The 20,772-nt window shown below is 40.0% G+C and overlaps 1 protein-coding gene across 1 annotated transcript; it reads right to left on the reverse strand.

Moving 5' to 3' along the window:
- Positions 1–2,445: 2,445 nt before the first annotated feature.
- LOC123257765 (golgin subfamily A member 6-like protein 22) lies at positions 2,446–12,516 on the reverse strand. Its single transcript, XM_044717744.1, has 5 exons — positions 12,427–12,516; positions 11,321–11,560; positions 10,127–10,591; positions 7,244–7,749; positions 2,446–2,593 (listed from the first exon to the last, which is right to left on the reverse strand). The coding sequence occupies exons 1-5, from the start codon at positions 12,514–12,516 to the stop codon at positions 2,446–2,448; spliced, it is 1,449 nt and encodes a 482-aa protein (XP_044573679.1).
- Positions 12,517–20,772: the final 8,256 nt, after the last annotated feature.

The raw sequence follows: 20,772 nt of genomic DNA on the forward strand, positions 1-20,772 counted from the left end.
AGCTGCCCAGGAAAATATCAAACAAGTCCTCCGCGACTATTATTTTCCAAAAATGTCAAAGTTAGCTACTGAAATAGTGACAAATTGCAAAATTTGCACTACAGCAAAGTATGACAGACACCCCAAGAAACAAGAACTTGGGGTAACTCCAATTCCGTCAAACGTCGGCGAAATGCTACATATTGATATTTTTTCCACCGATAAAAAACTATTTTTAACGGCCATCGACAAGTTCTCCAAATTTGCGGTAGTACAACCAATAGTGTCTAGGGCAATAGTAGACGTGAAAATCCCTATCCTCCAATTAATAAACTTGTTCCCAAATATAAAGACAATATACTGTGATAACGAAGCGTCTTTCAGCTCTGAAACGATCACATCGTTACTCAAAAATCAGTATGGCATAGATGTTGTAAATTCACCCCCCCTGCACAGTAGTTCAAACGGGCAAGTCGAACGCCTCCACAGCACCCTAACAGAAATAGCGAGGTGCATCAAAATGGATAAGCAAATTAATGATACAGTGGAGCTAGTTATGCGGGCGACCGTTGAATATAATAAAACATTACATTCGGTCATTAACCAAAAACCCATTGATGTAATCCACTCTGCTTCCGAAAAAGTTAAGGAAGCAATAAAAATTAATATTGAAAAAGCGCAGAGAGATAATCTTGACAGGTGTAACCCATCAAGACAAAATAGAATATTTGAGGTAGGAGAAAGAGTCTACTTAAAGAACAATAAAAGACTTGGCAATAAGTTAACTCCGTTATACACGGAAAAACACGTAGAAGCGGACCTGGGGACAGCGGTCCTCATTGGAGGGAGGGTGGTCCACAAGGACAACCTTAAGTAACCCTTTTCTCCAATTAACACACCCAACACAAACACAAACTTGGAAATTAGCCAATAGATTTAACTTGTCATTTTCTTACAGGATCGCGGGAATCATATTAACAATATTAGCAGTAGTTAACGCTAGAGTGACAGACTACACTCACGCCCGGTACATCCCCATAACCGACGGAACTGCTTTGGTGTGGGAACATAGGAATTACTTTAGGCATTCGAGCAATTTGACGGAGTTTTCAATTATGATAGACGAAACAGCTAAATTGTCCGCTTTATTCCCACAATCGCACATGCGAAAATTGTTAGATGTTGATACTGATCATATTAGAAATATATTATCCGTACTAAAGGTACACCACCGCATTGCTAGAAGCCTAGACTTTTTAGGCACAGCGTTAAAAGTGGTAGCGGGCACACCTGATGCCGCTGACCTCGAAATGTTAAAAATGTCCGAGTCCCGGTTAATCGAATCAAACAATAGACAAGTAGTTATTAACACCGAAACGCAAAAGCAGATTAACAAGCTAACCGATGCTGTCAACGAAATCATTAAGGCCAAAAAGAATAACCTGGTTGACACACCCCATTTATACGAAGTTCTTTTGGCCAGAAATAGAATGCTAATTACAGAGATACAGAATCTGATGCTCACGGTCACACTTGCAAAATCAAATATCATAAACCCTGCCATTTTTAACCATGAAGATTTGAAGTCCGTTTTAGTTGATCATCCCACAGAGGTCCCCGTTATCAGCCTAATAGAGGCATCTAATATTAAAGTCCTTCAGTCCGACAATATTATTCACGTGCTCATTGCATACCCTAAGATTAAATTTAATTGTAAAAAGGTTACCGTCTTCCCCGTTTCTCACCAACACACCGTTCTCCAATTACGGGACAACGTGGTAGCTGAGTGCAACCAAGGAGTCTTAGCGATCACTGATTGCGTGTCGACGATGTACGGAGCATTCTGCAAACTGGCAACCCAGGACACTTGCGCCCGAGGTCTACACGCAGGGGTCACGGCGCATTGCGAAACGCAGGCCAGCCACCTAAGCCCCATAACGCTGGTAGACGATGGTATAATGATAGTCAATGAGTGTCCGGCAGTAGTCAGCACGGATGACGGCCCCAATATAGAAACAAATGGCACGCATCTAATAACATTTGAGCGACTAGCCTTTATAAACGGCACAAAATACCTGAACCTGCGCGAAAGCATAAGAAAGACTGCGGGCGTGGCGGCCTCCCCCCTGCTAAACATTATCGGGCATAATCACGCCCTTAGTATGCCAATGCTTCAGAGGATGAACAGCCAAAACCTGGAAACGACCCAAACCCTCAAAAACGAAATAAAGTCGGCTGGATCAACGGACATCTGGATCGCTGTCGGCGTGGGAGTAAGCTTTTTGGTCAGCACTTTCATCCTGCTCCACCTCGTGTGGAGGAGGAGACGAGATGCATGGGAAATGCAACAGGTTGCCGAAACATTCAAGACGACCGAGGACGGTCTTACTCCTAAGGGGGGAGTAGTTAACACTTCTGAGGGGTAACAAACAGTCGGTAGAAATCTTGGGTGATTCTTGGATCACCCTAGTCTTTATAATGTCGACTCAGCATACCCGCCTTTGGGGGCCGTGCCTGGATCCCACTGGTTTCCGGTATCTTGCGATCGTCAGCATTTCCCACTGTCACGCGGTCGGCCTGCCGACTAGGCACCCTACTGCTAAGTTCCTCAGTTCTGTTTTATAATCATTGGAATAAAGAGCACTTAGCTCCATAAACTTAACTCCGGCCATCGCCGTTTTATTATTTGCATTCGCCCACTGAGCTTAAGGCCAGGGGTATAGGGGGGCAGTCACCCTCTCAACATAAACCTTATTTTACACTTCATCAACCACCATATCGGTGGCACCCCATCAGTGGCCACCTGGGACCAGCAGCCCTGCCGCCAATTCGTGCCAACCGCTACTACTCATCAAGCACCCTACTGGTGCCACCTCATCACCGGCGGATCTGGAGCAGCCTTACCATCGAGAAACGTTCAACTAGATAACTTATATTCTTGATCAGGATCACCTCCTGAATCGATAAAAGCATGTCCGTCTGTCTGTTTCTAAGCAAACTAGAGTCTCAGTTTTAGAGCTATCGAGTTGAAACTTTGCACACATCCTTCTTTTGTTTGCAGGCAGTATTTAACTCGGAACGGCCGGGATCGGTCAAGTATATCCTCTAGCTGCCTTTATAACTGTTTGATCGGAAATGCCATAACTTTGTTTTTTAAGTTAGATGGTTGGGACTTCCCACACATGTTATATTTGGCCAACATATCTTATTTACAAAATTTCATAAGGATCGGCCGACTATATCCTATAGCTGTCATAGAACGATCGAAATTAGCATAACTTTGGTGGTTTTTAAGTTAGAAAGATGGGATTTGATACAGATTCTATTTTGGGCAAAATAATTTGTCGAATTTCATAAGGATACACATATCCTATAGCTGCCAAATAACCGAACGATCGGAAATGGCACAAACCTTAACCTCGGCTCCGCTCGAAATTAGCTTTCCTTTCTGGTTTTTTAAGTTAGAAAGATGGGACTTGGTACAGATTCTATTTTGTGCCGGAGACAGGATAGGAAATAATCTAATTTTCTGAATTTCATAAGGATCGGCCGACTATATCCTATAGATGCCATATAACTGCACGGTCGGAATTGGCATTACTTTGGTGTCTTTTCAATCTTATTATTTGTCTTGTCAATCTTATTTGTTCTGCAAAATTTCATAAGGGTCGGTCGACTATATCCTGTAGCCGCCATATAACTGAACAATCGGAAATGGCACCACCTTAACTGCAAGGGTATATCAACTTCGGCTCCGCCCGAAGTTAGCTTTCCTTTCTTGTTTTTTAATGAAATTTTTCTCGTTTTTTTCAGTATTAATACGACAACATTGATATGTGGCATAAATGACAGAATTTTTGGCAGAAGAAAGGAATATGCTCTTATTCTTATACACACTGTTACTCCGGAGCGCTTGCAAGGTTGAATTGACTTTTTTTGGGAAAAGATTTTTAACTTCAATAATTTTTATTATTATACCCTTGCAGAGGGTATTATAATTTTGGTCAAAAGTGTGCAACGCAGTGAAGGAGACATCTCCGACCCTATAAAGTATATATATTCTTGATCAGGATCACCTCCTGAGTCGATATGAGCATGTCCGTCTGTCCGTCTGTCCGTCTGTCCGTCTGTCTGTCTGTCTGTCTGTCTGTCTGTTTCTACGCAAACTAGTCTCTCAGTTTTAAAGCTAACGAGTTGAAACTTTGCACACACCCTTCTTTCTATTGCAGGCAGTACATAAGTCGGAACGGCCGGGATCGGTCGACTATATCCTATAGCTGCCATATAACTGATTGATCGGAAATGCTATAACTTTTGTGTTTTTAAAGTTAGAGGGTTGGGACTTTCTACTCATGTTATTTTTGGCAAAAACATCTTATGTACAAAATTTCATAAGGATCGGCCAACTATATCCTATATCTGTCATAGGAGGATCGGAATTGGCCTAATTTTGGTGTTTTTTAAGTTAGAAAGATAGGACTTGGTACAGATTCCATTTTGGCCAACATAATCCGATCTGCCAAATTTCATAAGGATCGGGCTACTATATCCCATAGCTTCCCATATAACTGATTGATCGGAAATGCCATAACTTTGCTGTTTTTTAAGTTAGAGGGTTCGGACTTTCCACACATGTTATATTTGGTCAAAATATCTTATCAACAAAATTGCATAAGGATCAGCCTACTATATCCTTTATCTGTCATATAAGGATCGGAATTGGCATAATTTTGGTGTTTTTTTAAGTTAGTTGCATGTGGTGAAGATTTATAAATTTTATTCGAAATTTTATAAATTCTCTATATATAAAATATACATTTTTTTTTTAAACTAATTAAAACAAAGGATTGATGCTGGTTTCCGTGATGTTTATTATGAATCCTCACATACTCAGCCCCCTCACCACGACAAGGTCTCAATCCACGAGAGGGAAATAAATAACTTAATCTATGTATATTGCACTTTTTTAAATAAATAATTTATCTAAATCTACAAGCATATTACTGATTTCTATAAATATTTACAATTTATGTTAATGAATTTAATAAATAAATTAATAATAAATATGATTAATAAAGAAATTAATAATAAATATGATAAATAAATAAATTAATAACTAAAGAAAATTCCATCATGATGACTGTAGATTGTTTTGTACGTAATAGCTACAGCATTCCTCAGCTCATTTTCAGCAAATATCCAATCAATTTGCGTAAAATGTTTTGTAGTTGCAATATTATTGATTGGACTAAGGTTATGTTCCCTTAAAGCCTCTTCAAGTTGATCAGTGCTCCTGGATCTGCATATATTAAAATCTCCTAATATTACCAATTTGCTATTATTATCTAATCTGCGTATTCTTTCTACATCCGCCATAACTTCATTTCGAAATTGTGTTATAGGATACGCAGGATTCCTATAAACAACAATAAAAGATGTATCAAGATATTTAAAGGCAATTGATTGATATATGGTTCTGGGATTTAAGGACTTGTTTGTCTCAAACAAAAACACTACATTTTCTGAAATGTTTTGCTTGGCATAAATAATTATTCCATTTTTCCCAAAACCATTTAATCGATTGCTATCAATTCTTTTTATAATATCGAAATCTTGCAAAGAGAAATCTTCGCTGGGAAGAGTCCAAGTTTCGACAAAACAAAGAAAATTTGCAGAACAAATAATAGGGTCGTTAAAAATATCTTCGCGATGGCTTCGAAGAGACTCAACATTATGGTAATATAGGCAGCTTGCTTCGTTTCTGTTAACCACAAGCTCGTAATGCGTAGTCAAGAACTTTTCCTCTCTTAAATTTTGAAGTTCGGCTTGGACATTTAGAGCTCCAAATCTTGTTGGAGGAACAAAGTCGCCTATAAGGAAAAGTCCCGATGCGCTAGTGGCTCTACTGCATCCAACATATAGCGAAGCTCGTTTAATGCCTCTTTTAAGATGCACTGCGACTTTGCTATATGTTGCTCCTTGGCTTTTATGGATGGTAATAGCCTCAGCAGGAACAATTGGGAATTGTTTTCTGTCAACAGAAGCATGCTCTGATCGTCCACACTGAAAAACTCGAGAGGCTTTTACTATAGGAGTCCATTCGGGATCTGGACTATTTCGAACTTTTGATCTGGCGATTGCACCAACCATGGGCTCGAAAAAATTAATCCAAAGTCGCGTTATTATATTTGAGCCATTAACTACGCAATGGTCAATTTGCTTTAGCTGACCAGTTGCTCCATTTACAAGTCCGTCATTTGTGTCAATATTAACGGTAACCATATATTTAGCAGTTGTTTTGAGATGAAGAACATATGGTAAACCCTGAGTTTCAGAGGTTTTCATATTTTGATCATATCTTAACGTATTTTCTCTATTTCGTGCAGATATGTTCGCAGTTTTCACTGTATCAACTGCAGTGGAAACCAACTCTTCCGTCCCAATTTGCGCTAATTTAATGGAATTGAAATGGTTTACTTCTTCGTTAGAAGAAAATAAATTAATGGCATCATCTGGAACTTTGCTGGGTGAAACAACTCTTTGTTTTAGGAGCTCTATGTCTGCAATTGTCATACAAGCCTCAGATAAATTATTTAAGGCTTGTGCAAATGCATGATCGCCTCTTTGGCGCATTATTTCTGTGAGCTCAAAATACTTAAAGTTGCTCCATAGGCTATTTCCTGCTAAAACGCTTTAAGGATTATTCATCCTCTCCGAAAATATCCAACTGTCTCCAACTGGGGAAAGCTGCTTTAGGTCTCCAAAAACTATAATTGATTTTCCCCCAAAACATAAGTCTGGGCATCGGAAAATTTGACGAAGCCTTTGATCCAAAAATGAAAGCATTTTTGAGCCAACCATGGAAATTTCATCAATTATAATTAATTGGAGATCTATCAATTTGCAATGAATTGTATTTAAACTATCATTGCTTAAAGGTCTTAAAGGACCTGAGGCCTGATTAATTGGAAGAGAAAACACTGAATGCAGAGTTAACCCTCCAATCCCGAAAGCAGCTTTTCCAGTTGGAGCACATAGTAAAACTTTTGCCGAATCCGTAGCACCAGGAAGCTTATTGGCTCGCCAAGTCACAGACTGATATATGGTTGAAATCAGTCTGCTTTTCCCTACACCGGCCCCTCCACCAACATATTCGTAAAATATATTTTTACAAACAACATTATGCATTACATGTGCATAATATTGTCTTTGTTTGTAGTTGAGCGACCGAGTTAGCGAGCAAAGGTCATCATTGGAAACTAACGGGGGGAGTCTAATTAATTGAAGTTCGCCATCTTCTTCAGGATTATTCGTTGCATTGTCATCCTGAAGAATATTTACGTTCCGCTCTATATTAGGCACTGCTAAAGCTCTAAATTCTTCGTCTAAAAATTGGGAGGCAGGTTCTTCCAAATTGGGATTATTATCCCCCCTATCCTCTTGCAAATCTTCAAGAACTCTTTCTAACTCCATATCATCAAACACATCATAGTTTCTTTTCATGATCCTAATAGATTCATGATTAGTTCTGAATGTGTTTTCAACGTCGTTGGAAAGAAGTTCAGCTTCTTCATTTCGCCAAGGATAGAAGAGCATTAAATGCTCTCGGAAATAATCCGATGGTGAAGAGTTAATGCTAAAGCGAACCCATCTAAGAATCAAGGGATGCTTACGTTTCTTAACGTAACCAGACCCGTCCATCAGTGGATAGTTTTGCTCAGCAACTTCGTCTTCAACATCAACCTCCAAATCATTTGCTTCATCATAGTCCTCACCATGATTAGCGGCAGATCGTGTATTGCGCTTATGGAATGTATACCAAGCTGCAAAATCTGCTAAACAAATTCCTTCCAGCTGCTCATGCCTTTGCACATATCGGTCAAGAATATTACGCTCAAAAATATCCACCGAGTTGTTTGGTAGTCGCTCTAATTCTTCATTTGAGCGAGCCAATCGAACTCGTTTGTCTGGATGGCAAGTGTTTATAAAAATTGTACCTTCACTTGCCTCCGACATATGCAGGCCCAAAATATTGTATGATGCTTCTTGGGCTGATATTTCTGTAGCGTTAATAAACTTGTTCCCTAGGTGCTGCAATTTCCTTTTAATAGATATATTCCCATGGCTTATTTCTGCCATGGCTTCACGGAGCAACTGCGAAACGCCTCTGTTTGATTTGTTTATGTAGTTAATGATATAACTACAACAGGCGTAGGCATCTAGGATAAATTGAATATCCATATTAGCTCTGTGTAAGCCTAGAATATCTCTATTATAAGCATTGAGCAGTCGGTCGGAAAATTGTCTGCGAAGAAAAATTTGTGGCTTTTTCAAGCTGGAACGTAAGGCTAATTTGTAGGCTTCAAAATTAGTATTAAGGTGGGACAGAAAATATTCAAAATTATTAAATAAAGCTGCGTCTTCATTAGGAATGGTTCTTGAAGTTTCCTTAATTTTTTTGTACAAAGTTTTATGTTCTTCAACATTTACTTCGTTTTCTTCTATCGGATGCAAAACAAGCGTTTCGGGCATAGGAGGGTGTGGCATATTGAATCGGCAAAACTCCTGTCCGCGTAACTCTCTTAGGCAAGATGAACTGTGCTTGTGACGTTGATACTGAATTACTTCCTGTAGTTCAGGATCGTCTCCATTTGTGGTAATAAACCTATCGATAAAGTTTATTACTTGCTCGGTATTTTCGGTGTCGTCGAGCTTAGGAGCACCAGCAAGCCAGTACATGCCATGAGAATGCGGAGATCCTCTGTGCTGAAATTCGATTCTCCAATAAAAATGGGAAAGATTGAATTCCCCAAATATATCGGTTTTGAACAATTTCATTAATTGTCGCAACCTGTAATCGAAGTATCGAGAGCACGTCACTGGATCGGATCGGATTAACCGAGCCTTTTCGGAGCTGGAAAGAGCTGCCGCTTCTTCCTCGCTTATAACCCTATTGTCCAATAGAAGAGAAAGGATAACTAAAAGTTCATTCCACTTAGTTTCAGCAGCGGAAAGTGTTATAAAAAACGTTGGCAACCCGAATTGTCGAATCATGGCGATCACTTTCTTTTTCTCAGCCTCCCAATGAGCTGGTGCAGACCGTAAGCCTTTGAGGATGTGGTAGCCATCATCATGTTGCACAAGTCTATGTACAAAAGACTCATCCCGCAGATTACCAGCGGTAACTGCTCCTGATTTTTTGCGTAAAGCAATAGAAATTGAATTTTGTATACGCTGCATTTCGTAAAATTTATACATATATAAAACTTTAGGAACCACAGCGCAACGACGGTCGTAAAAACGGATTTGAGATCTAGCTTTCTTCGCATAGGTTGTATTTCCTTTGAATATTTCTCCGCAAGAAATAGTTGGAAAGTTCCTCTGCATCTTCGTCAAGCGTTAAGCTTGTTGGGCGGCGGCCTTCTCCCGGTGCCAAAGCAATACGTTGAATAGCAGTATCATTATTTTCCAATAATGTTTCATGGCCTCCGGGATTTAAAGTTTCTTCGAGCTCTACAGCATTTTGGGATAGGTGCTGCTGCTGAAGAAGTTGCTCTACCGCTTCGCGATCAGATTCATCCGCAATAAAAGGAATTTCATTTCTTCCTTGAAGTTGTGCTAGCCATGACTCGTTAAGTGAAATGTTGTGCTTTCTGTAGAGCTCGGTATTCACTAAGTACCGTACAGCTTCAAGGACCCGAGCGGGTCGAATAGTTTCAGTCATGAAATTGTGAGCGTACTCTAGTCTCCTTTTTAAATGGACTTGGATGACATGAGTAGAGTCGAAAGAGCGCGGAAGCGCAGTCACAATGTCAGGAACTGAAATTGGAACGTTCACCACAGCGCCTCGGATACCGCATTGCCTTTCATAGCCGAGAGAAATAATCCTCATGAAAGGGATTCTCGGTGAAATCAGGCGCTCTTCGAGGCAGGTGAGTCCATTTAAGCACTCGGGGATTTCGGGAAAGTCGAAACCATTCGAAAGGCAAAGTGATGGGAGTTTGCCTAAAGAGACGGCACGACGGCAGGTGTTGCAAAAATTATATTTGCCGGACGGACTGGGAAATTTTCTCGACAAATAGAAAGCGTTGCCAACGTTTAGGAGGGGAAATTTAGAGGAGATAGCAAGGATGTATAATCCACTTACCTGCGAACGGAACCACGTTCCTCCACAGCAGACGCAAATTTCCGTTGGTCCTTCCTTTATGTTCCTGTGATAAAGATCCCTCGCCGATGATCGAATCCTGTGACGCTGTAGTTCGCGTTCCTGTTCCATCTCATCCTCCGAAAGTTCTGCTCTTGCGTCCATATTCCTTTGTGACTGCCTTTGGGAGGCATCCAGTCGGTTTTGGGGGTCCATCCTAAAGTTGATTAGCCGATCCTCTGCCATTTGCCGAATTTGTTCCTCCCGAATCCTCCGCTGTTGGCGTGTTTCCCGTCGTTGAGATGTGTTCATCCGTTGCTCCTGCGATCTTGCGATGGGATTTCTCCTGATTGCTCTCCTGTTATTGGCGCCCATTTCCCGTTCTCGCTGCCTCTCTTCCGGATTCCTTCGTCGTTGTCGGTGCTCCTCAGTATTTCTCTCCTGTTCCCTTGCATGTTCCTCAGAGTCCTGCCGATGATAAGTGCGCGCTGCGGCATCCCGAATCCGTTCAGGAATTCGGTACTCCGGGTCGGTCCTCCGAGCGGCATGGTCAGCAGTGTTTTGCACCTGCTCTCGTCGTCGCTCCTCGGGGTCCTCTCTGCGGATAACACGTGCTTCCGTATCCCGAATCCGTTCAGGAATTCGGAACTCCGGATCGGTCCTCCGAGCGGCATGGTCAGCAGTATTTTGTACCTGCTCTCGTCGGCGCTCTTCGGGGTCCTCTCGGCGGGTCGCACGTGCCTCCATATCCCGAATCCGTTCAGGAATTCGGTACTCCGGATCGGTCCTCCGAGCGACATGGTCAGCAGTGTTTTGCAACTGCTCTCGTCGGCGCTCTTCGGGGTCCTCTCGGCGGGTCGCACGTGCCTCCATATCCCGAATCCGTTCAGGAATTCGGTACTCCGGATCGGTCCTCCGAACGACATGGTCAGCAGTGTTTTGCAACTGCTCTCGTCGGCGCTCCTCGGGGTCCTCTCGGCGAGTCGCGCGTCGTTCAGTATCCCGAATCCGTTCGGGAATACGGTAATCCGGAATGGTCCTCTGAGCGACATGGCGAGCAGTATCTTGTACCTGCTCTTGTCTGCGCTCCTCGGGGTCCTCTCGGCGGGTCGCGCGTGCCTCCATATCCCGAATCCGTTCGGGAATACGGTAATCCGGAACGGTCCTCTGAGCGACATGGCGAGCAGTATCTTGTACCTGCTCTCGACGGCGCTCCTCGGGATCCTCTCGACGGGCCGCTCGTGCTTCCATGTCGCGATTCCTTTCTGGGACACGGTAGTCAAGATTCTGTCGCCGTTCAGCATGTGCTTCAGCATCCCGAATTCGCTCAAGGTTACGGATCCTTTCGCTTCGTCTCCTATGGGCACGCGCTGTGGCATCCTGTGCCCGACTTTCCTCCCGATATTCTGGGTTATTGGCGCGAACATTGGCGATGTGCTGAGAATTCCGCATCCTTATTTGTGAATTATTTTGCTCGTAGCGAGCCCTGCTTCGATTTAAAGCAGCTCGTCGGCGTTGCTCCTGGGATAAATGTGATAAACGCGGCATATTTTTACCTAGTGCTAGTTAAAAATTGTAAACAAACGGAAAATTATGGAAATTAATTATTATAGAAACGTTAATAATATGGAACTAAGAAATTTGAAGCTGAAAGTTTATGAGTTTTTAGGAAAATACTTACCAAACTTTTTTCCAAATATATTTTGAAAACTTTTTTTACAACACACTATTTCCTTTTCGGAATTTTCACAGGTATAAAAATACTTTTTCCACACTTATTTTTTCACTTTTAAAAAATACTTTTTCACACTTTTCACTGTTAAAAAATACTTTGCACTATCTGACAGAGTAACGTCGTCACTCTATAAATTTTTGTCACTGACTGATCTGCGGATTAATTGATCTGCAAATATATAGCCAAGTTAGGTAATATCCAAAATAATAAAACATTGTACCTTAACCCTTTTGGGTTACGCAATTTCATCCTTTTTTAAAAAGGTAATAAAAACCATGTTTTATATCTACCTGATCTACCTGTTGTGCAATTTTTAGGATCGTTTTTTTCAAACTCGACCAATCAGAAATAAGATATTTCCTGTTATTATAGGTGCCACAGTGCCGTGTTATGTAATTACGCAATTTCATCCTTTTTTAAAAAGGTAATAAAAACCATGTTTTATATCTACCTGATCTACCTGTTGTGCAATTTTTAGGATCGTTTTTTTTCAAACTCGACCAATCAGAAATAAGATATTACCTGTTATTATAGGTGCCACAGTGCCGTGTTATGTTACGGTTCATACCTGTGATACCTGTTGTGCACTTTGTTCCTTGCACGTGTCCTTGCAATGACCCTTGCACGTGTCCTTACAATGACCCTTGCACGTGTTCATTGAAGCAACTCATTGGGCAAATAAGAACCCCGTTATCGAAAAGTTTAGGGGCTGTAGACCCAAAATGAAATTCATTTAAATTATAGATCGTTAGTCCCATAAAATCCCATTTTCGATATCAATATTTTGAAAGTGTCGCGTGAAACCCTACTCTGGGTGTGTTTGACGGGATGGGCTAAATATGTTTTTTTAATGGATTAAACTTTATACAAAATTCTGCAAGGGTATATCAACTTCGGCTCCGCCCGAAGTTAGCTTTCCTTTCTTGTTTTATAATGAAGTTGGTCTCGTTTTATTTAGTATTAATGAGACAACATTGATATGTGGCACGAATGGCAGAACTTTTGTAAGTTGCACCAAAAAACTGGCGTCCAAATCCGAAAAACACGAATAAAAGGCGAAAATTTCATTTTCAGAGTAAAAATGTTGTCCTTTTTGTTTAAAAAATCGAAGATATATTTTTTGTGACGAAAATATGCTATATAGGTGTACAAAATTGCATATAATAATAATCTTATCCGGCACGTGCCTGATTTTTTTTGTTTTTCTTGCACGTGCCGAACAAGAATATTTTTTTTTATATGCAATTTTGTACACCTATATAGCATATTTAGTCAAAAAAATTGATATCAGATATTTTTGGTTTCGCATGCAGGTTCGTCACCGGTATTTTTACCTCAAGACCTTAAGATTGTTAGTAGAGCAAAGTGACAAGATGTGGTAGAGACCATTGTAGTCCGAACATAATACCCTGAACGGATCGTGTTGGGCATATGTCGAACTACAATGGCTGAGGAGTAGAGGACGAAAGTTTCTAGTCCTTCTACTAGGAATGTTAAAATTTAAGCGTGTTAGTAAATGCTGGCTGTCTATATTTCCATAAATAAGATTATATAGAAACATGACACCCAGCATCGTTCTACGATTTGTTAATGATGGTAAGTTGATTAGTAAAAGTCTACTATGATAAGAGGGGAGGTAAAGATTTGCATTCCAATTAAGTCCCCTAAGAGCAAAAGTAAGGAAGTTTTTTTGTACAGATTCAATGTGATCTTGGTGTACTCCATATTGAGGACTCCAGACACACGATCCATACTCAAGAATCGGACGGACCAGTGATGTATATAACGTTTTAGTTATGTACGGGTCATTAAATTCTTTTGACCATCTTTTAATAAAACCAAGCACACCCATAGCTTTATTAACCATGGTAGATATATGGTCGGTAAATTTAAGTTTCAAATCTAATAGGACACCTAGATCGTTAACCTGAGTTAATCGTTCTAAGGCGTTCCCATAAAGAAAGTACAGGTGAGGACTAGATCGGTAAAAAGACATAAGTTTACATTTCGATCCATTAAGCTTTAGGTTATTTGCTAAACACCAATTTGGAAGTTTATCCAAATCGGATTAAAGTCTAGACTGGGCGCTAATGAATTTATACTGGAGGCATAGCTTAACGTCATCGGCGTACATAAGTACAAGTGAATTAGTTAAGGCAAGGGGCAAGTCGTTAATAAACAGAGTAAAAAGTAGGGGTCCAAGATGGCTTCCTTGGGGCACCCCCGATGTGGCGCGGACTAAACGCGAGGTAACATCTTTAAAGAAAACACGTTGGGTTCTCCCTGATAAGTAGCTCGAAATCCACATAAGAAGATCAGTTGGGAATCCCAAAAGACTGAGTTTACTTATAAGAAGCGAATGGTTAACAGAGTCAAATGCTTTACTGAAGTCAGTGTATATGACGTCTGTTTGTAAGCCATTCCGGAAGCCATCCGTGATATAAGATGTTAGCTCCAATAAGTTGGTAGTGGTGGAGCGGCGCTTCATGAAGCCATGCTGGCACGGAGTTGATATTGAACTACATAGGTGTTGCAAATGTGGAGTGATAAGTTTTTCAAAAAGCTTTGGAATTGCTGACAATTTAGAGATGCCTCTATAATTAGCAGCGTCGGATTTTTTCCCTTTTTTATGCAGCGGAATAATGAAGGATTCCTTCCACATAAGGGGAAAGATCGAAGTTTCCAGCGACAGATTAAAGAGTTTAACAAGCGGTTTGCACAGTGCCTCGGCGCTGTACTTCCGAGCAATAGACAGTGGTCTATTGCCGGCCTGGCTCAGGGCCAGAGGGAGGGTTCTTGTGCTTCCCCAAATCAGGGTTACCAAATAAAAGAAGTCTTCGACAGTGCTAAATAAAGGGGGTGGCCAAAGTGGTGGGGGAATAGGGAATGAGAATACCAGCTTAGAGAACTCAGGTGTAATAGATCTCCGCTTTACACGCCCTTCCTTGTTGCACCATTATCATTGGGCAACCCATGTTGCATTAGCTTGTCTCTGGAAACCCCACGGAAATATTTAGACGCGATTCATTATATCTTCATTACTTTAATGTATTAAACATGGGCATTTCAGCGTTTTGTTCATTATTCCTAATATAATAACATTCTAATCCTAACTCAATATTATTAGTTCAAAGCAAAAGCTTTACAGCGATCTATCTGAGAATTTGCGTTGTTTTGAATTTACAAAATTAAGAAATTTAATCTACTTTATGATTTTTAATTGAACTGACTTTACTCCATCCATAATATTCATATACATATATCTTTTTTATATTTCACTCTAAGACATATTCTTCAAATTGTTGCGGCTATGCCGTACTTACAGCTTGTCCCTCGAGGTCAGCAGGCCTGTCGACTTCCGATGCAGCTATTTCTATATTCTAAGCAAAGTCTTACAACATAATAAGGTATATATATATGTAAATATTAAGGGATGTGGTACATGATTAAATTACGAAGGCAAAATTTTGGAAAACTTATAAGTAATAGAAATTAACAATAATGATTCAAAATGCTATGCCATTTTACATTTTCTACAGTGGCAGAGCTAGTTTGGCAAACAAAACTATGTGCTTCACATTTCGTTCGTTTTTTTCGTTATAGATTCTTATCTTGGGGAAATAACGGATCTATGGTCGCAGCATGGTAGAGAGCAGACTCCAATCCTCGAGAGTGTTAACGTTTAGGCTGGAGAAAAGGGGGGGGTTGATTCCAAGCCTCATGGAAACCTCGTGTTCCTTATGTAATATCAGAGACGTGCAGGGGGGGTGAGTTTTATATAACCTCCGTTACATTTTCTCCATATCGATCCTCTGCGTTATTTTCTTCTATCGGCTTCTTATTTTCTTTCTTCGCTAATATACGTTTATATAAGCTCGGCCAAATACCAGGCCACCATGGCTCTGATTTGGCCGAGCCAATTTGAAGAATTTAAACTTCAACCCCCAATTGCACTTGAAACTGGTTTGGACTGATTTTGGTCTAAGAGGCAATAATTCACTTGTGATTTAAATATATTTATTGGAGAGCACGTGTAATGACGTAATACCACGTGATTAGCGTAAAGTCTAGTAAAAATCGTTGGTCTTAATAAACCATCCGCGAAAGTCCAAGTGTGGTTCGAAAGTGAAGCGGGGCTTATCTTTGAAACCTAACCCAAGCCTACTTGAATATGCATCTTCCAGGGAGCTTTAACGGCTTGAATTAATTGCATGGGAATGAAAGGGATGACAAGCATGCATTTTTGGAGACCACTGGAATCTGGACAATGGGACGGACTGCAATTTTTTTGTCTTAAAACCTGCTCGTAAAAGTCACCCTCACACCCACAGGTTAGAACGAAAAATCTATTTTTCGGCTCAAAGCTGAAAAAAGGGTGATCTTTACCAAATATCCTTAGCGTGAAAGGTTCCTAATTCTTTCCCTGACAAGTCTTCTAGTAAATACAGTGATTGTCCGGTGCTAGCTTGGCATTGCTGCATTGCTAAGCTTAAAGTTTCGTTTCGTCACTATCTGTCCAATTTCAAATGTCCTGTGATGGCTTCGCAAATCATAGGTACGTTTGTTGGTCTGATAAGCTTTCTGCATATATTTTTGAATGTCGCCTCGAATATTACAAAACTGGTCTATCCGATTAAGGGTAGTGGATCCCTCATTCATTAATCCCAATTTCTCTAACAGCTGGTAGTCTCTACCATGAGTAGTAATGTTTTGTCCAAAAACTGCTAAATATGGGGGCATTCCAATGGACTGATGTAGATTATTACGCAAGGCACACTTATTTTTTCACTTTTAAAAAATACTTTTTCACACTTTTCACTGTTAAAAAATACTTTGCACTATCTGACAGAGTAACGTCGTCACTCTATAAATTTTTGTCACTGACTGATCTGCGGATTAATTGATCTGCAAATATATAGCCAAGTTAGGTAATATCCAAAATAATAAAACATTGTACCTTAACCCTTTTGGGTTACGCAATTTCATCCTTTTTTAAAAAGGTAATAAAAACCATGTTTTATATCTACCTGATCTACCTGTTGTGCAATTTTTAGGATCGTTTTTTTCAAACTCGACCAATCAGAAATAAGATATTTCCTGTTATTATAGGTGCCACAGTGCCGTGTTATGTAATTACGCAATTTCATCCTTTTTTAAAAAGGTAATAAAAACCATGTTTTATATCTACCTGATCTACCTGTTGTGCAATTTTTAGGATCGTTTTTTTTCAAACTCGACCAATCAGAAATAAGATATTACCTGTTATTATAGGTGCCACAGTGCCGTGTTATGTTACGGTTCATACCTGTGATACCTGTTGTGCACTTTGTTCCTTGCACGTGTCCTTGCAATGACCCTTGCACGTGTCCTTACAATGACCCTTGCACGTGTTCATTGAAGCAACTCATTGGGCAAATAAGAACCCCGTTATCGAAAAGTTTAGGGGCTGTAGACCCAAAATGAAATTCATTTAAATTATAGATCGTTAGTCCCATAAAATCCCATTTTCGATATCAATATTTTGAAAGTGTCGCGTGAAACCCTACTCTGGGTGTGTTTGACGGGATGGGCTAAATATGTTTTTTTAATGGATTAAACTTTATACAAAATTCTGCAAGGGTATATCAACTTCGGCTCCGCCCGAAGTTAGCTTTCCTTTCTTGTTTTATAATGAAGTTGGTCTCGTTTTATTTAGTATTAATGAGACAACATTGATATGTGGCACGAATGGCAGAACTTTTGTAAGTTGCACCAAAAAACTGGCGTCCAAATCCGAAAAACACGAATAAAAGGCGAAAATTTCATTTTCAGAGTAAAAATGTTGTCCTTTTTGTTTAAAAAATCGAAGATATATTTTTTGTGACGAAAATATGCTATATAGGTGTACAAAATTGCATATAATAATAATCTTATCCGGCACGTGCCTGATTTTTTTTGTTTTTCTTGCACGTGCCGAACAAGAATATTTTTTTTTATATGCAATTTTGTACACCTATATAGCATATTTAGTCAAAAAAATTGATATCAGATATTTTTGGTTTCGCATGCAGGTTCGTCACCGGTATTTTTACCTCAAGACCTTAAGATTGTTAGTAGAGCAAAGTGACAAGATGTGGTAGAGACCATTGTAGTCCGAACATAATACCCTGAACGGATCGTGTTGGGCATATGTCGAACTACAATGGCTGAGGAGTAGAGGACGAAAGTTTCTAGTCCTTCTACTAGGAATGTTAAAATTTAAGCGTGTTAGTAAATGCTGGCTGTCTATATTTCCATAAATAAGATTATATAGAAACATGACACCCAGCATCGTTCTACGATTTGTTAATGATGGTAAGTTGATTAGTAAAAGTCTACTATGATAAGAGGGGAGGTAAAGATTTGCATTCCAATTAAGTCCCCTAAGAGCAAAAGTAAGGAAGTTTTTTTGTACAGATTCAATGTGATCTTGGTGTACTCCATATTGAGGACTCCAGACACACGATCCATACTCAAGAATCGGACGGACCAGTGATGTATATAACGTTTTAGTTATGTACGGGTCATTAAATTCTTTTGACCATCTTTTAATAAAACCAAGCACACCCATAGCTTTATTAACCATGGTAGATATATGGTCGGTAAATTTAAGTTTCAAATCTAATAGGACACCTAGATCGTTAACCTGAGTTAATCGTTCTAAGGCGTTCCCATAAAGAAAGTACAGGTGAGGACTAGATCGGTAAAAAGACATAAGTTTACATTTCGATCCATTAAGCTTTAGGTTATTTGCTAAACACCAATTTGGAAGTTTATCCAAATCGGATTAAAGTCTAGACTGGGCGCTAATGAATTTATACTGGAGGCATAGCTTAACGTCATCGGCGTACATAAGTACAAGTGAATTAGTTAAGGCAAGGGGCAAGTCGTTAATAAACAGAGTAAAAAGTAGGGGTCCAAGATGGCTTCCTTGGGGCACCCCCGATGTGGCGCGGACTAAACGCGAGGTAACATCTTTAAAGAAAACACGTTGGGTTCTCCCTGATAAGTAGCTCGAAATCCACATAAGAAGATCAGTTGGGAATCCCAAAAGACTGAGTTTACTTATAAGAAGCGAATGGTTAACAGAGTCAAATGCTTTACTGAAGTCAGTGTATATGACGTCTGTTTGTAAGCCATTCCGGAAGCCATCCGTGATATAAGATGTTAGCTCCAATAAGTTGGTAGTGGTGGAGCGGCGCTTCATGAAGCCATGCTGGCACGGAGTTGATATTGAACTACATAGGTGTTGCAAATGTGGAGTGATAAGTTTTTCAAAAAGCTTTGGAATTGCTGACAATTTAGAGATGCCTCTATAATTAGCAGCGTCGGATTTTTTCCCTTTTTTATGCAGCGGAATAATGAAGGATTCCTTCCACATAAGGGGAAAGATCGAAGTTTCCAGCGACAGATTAAAGAGTTTAACAAGCGGTTTGCACAGTGCCTCGGCGCTGTACTTCCGAGCAATAGACAGTGGTCTATTGCCGGCCTGGCTCAGGGCCAGAGGGAGGGTTCTTGTGCTTCCCCAAATCAGGGTTACCAAATAAAAGAAGTCTTCGACAGTGCTAAATAAAGGGGGTGGCCAAAGTGGTGGGGGAATAGGGAATGAGAATACCAGCTTAGAGAACTCAGGTGTAATAGATCTCCGCTTTACACGCCCTTCCTTGTTGCACCATTATCATTGGGCAACCCATGTTGCATTAGCTTGTCTCTGGAAACCCCACGGAAATATTTAGACGCGATTCATTATATCTTCATTACTTTAATGTATTAAACATGGGCATTTCAGCGTTTTGTTCATTATTCCTAATATAATAACATTCTAATCCTAACTCAATATTATTAGTTCAAAGCAAAAGCTTTACAGCGATCTATCTGAGAATTTGCGTTGTTTTGAATTTACAAAATTAAGAAATTTAATCTACTTTATGATTTTTAATTGAACTGACTTTACTCCATCCATAATATTCATATACATATATCTTTTTTATATTTCACTCTAAGACATATTCTTCAAATTGTTGCGGCTATGCCGTACTTACAGCTTGTCCCTCGAGGTCAGCAGGCCTGTCGACTTCCGATGCAGCTATTTCTATATTCTAAGCAAAGTCTTACAACATAATAAGGTATATATATATGTAAATATTAAGGGATGTGGTACATGATTAAATTACGAAGGCAAAATTTTGGAAAACTTATAAGTAATAGAAATTAACAATAATGATTCAAAATGCTATGCCATTTTACATTTTCTACAGTGGCAGAGCTAGTTTGGCAAACAAAACTATGTGCTTCACATTTCGTTCGTTTTTTTCGTTATAGATTCTTATCTTGGGGAAATAACGGATCTATGGTCGCAGCATGGTAGAGAGCAGACTCCAATCCTCGAGAGTGTTAACGTTTAGGCTGGAGAAAAGGGGGGGGTTGATTCCAAGCCTCATGGAAACCTCGTGTTCCTTATGTAATATCAGAGACGTGCAGGGGGGGTGAGTTTTATATAACCTCCGTTACATTTTCTCCATATCGATCCTCTGCGTTATTTTCTTCTATCGGCTTCTTATTTTCTTTCTTCGCTAATATACGTTTATATAAGCTCGGCCAAATACCAGGCCACCATGGCTCTGATTTGGCCGAGCCAATTTGAAGAATTTAAACTTCAACCCCCAATTGCACTTGAAACTGGTTTGGACTGATTTTGGTCTAAGAGGCAATAATTCACTTGTGATTTAAATATATTTATTGGAGAGCACGTGTAATGACGTAATACCACGTGATTAGCGTAAAGTCTAGTAAAAATCGTAGGTCTTAATAAACCATCCGCGAAAGTCCAAGTGTGGTTCGAAAGTGAAGCGGGGCTTATCTTTGAAACCTAACCCAAGCCTACTTGAATATGCAT

This window comes from Drosophila ananassae (genome assembly GCF_017639315.1).
Source record: "Drosophila ananassae strain 14024-0371.13 chromosome 4 unlocalized genomic scaffold, ASM1763931v2 tig00000061, whole genome shotgun sequence".
Classification (NCBI taxonomy): Eukaryota; Metazoa; Arthropoda; class Insecta; order Diptera; family Drosophilidae; genus Drosophila; species Drosophila ananassae.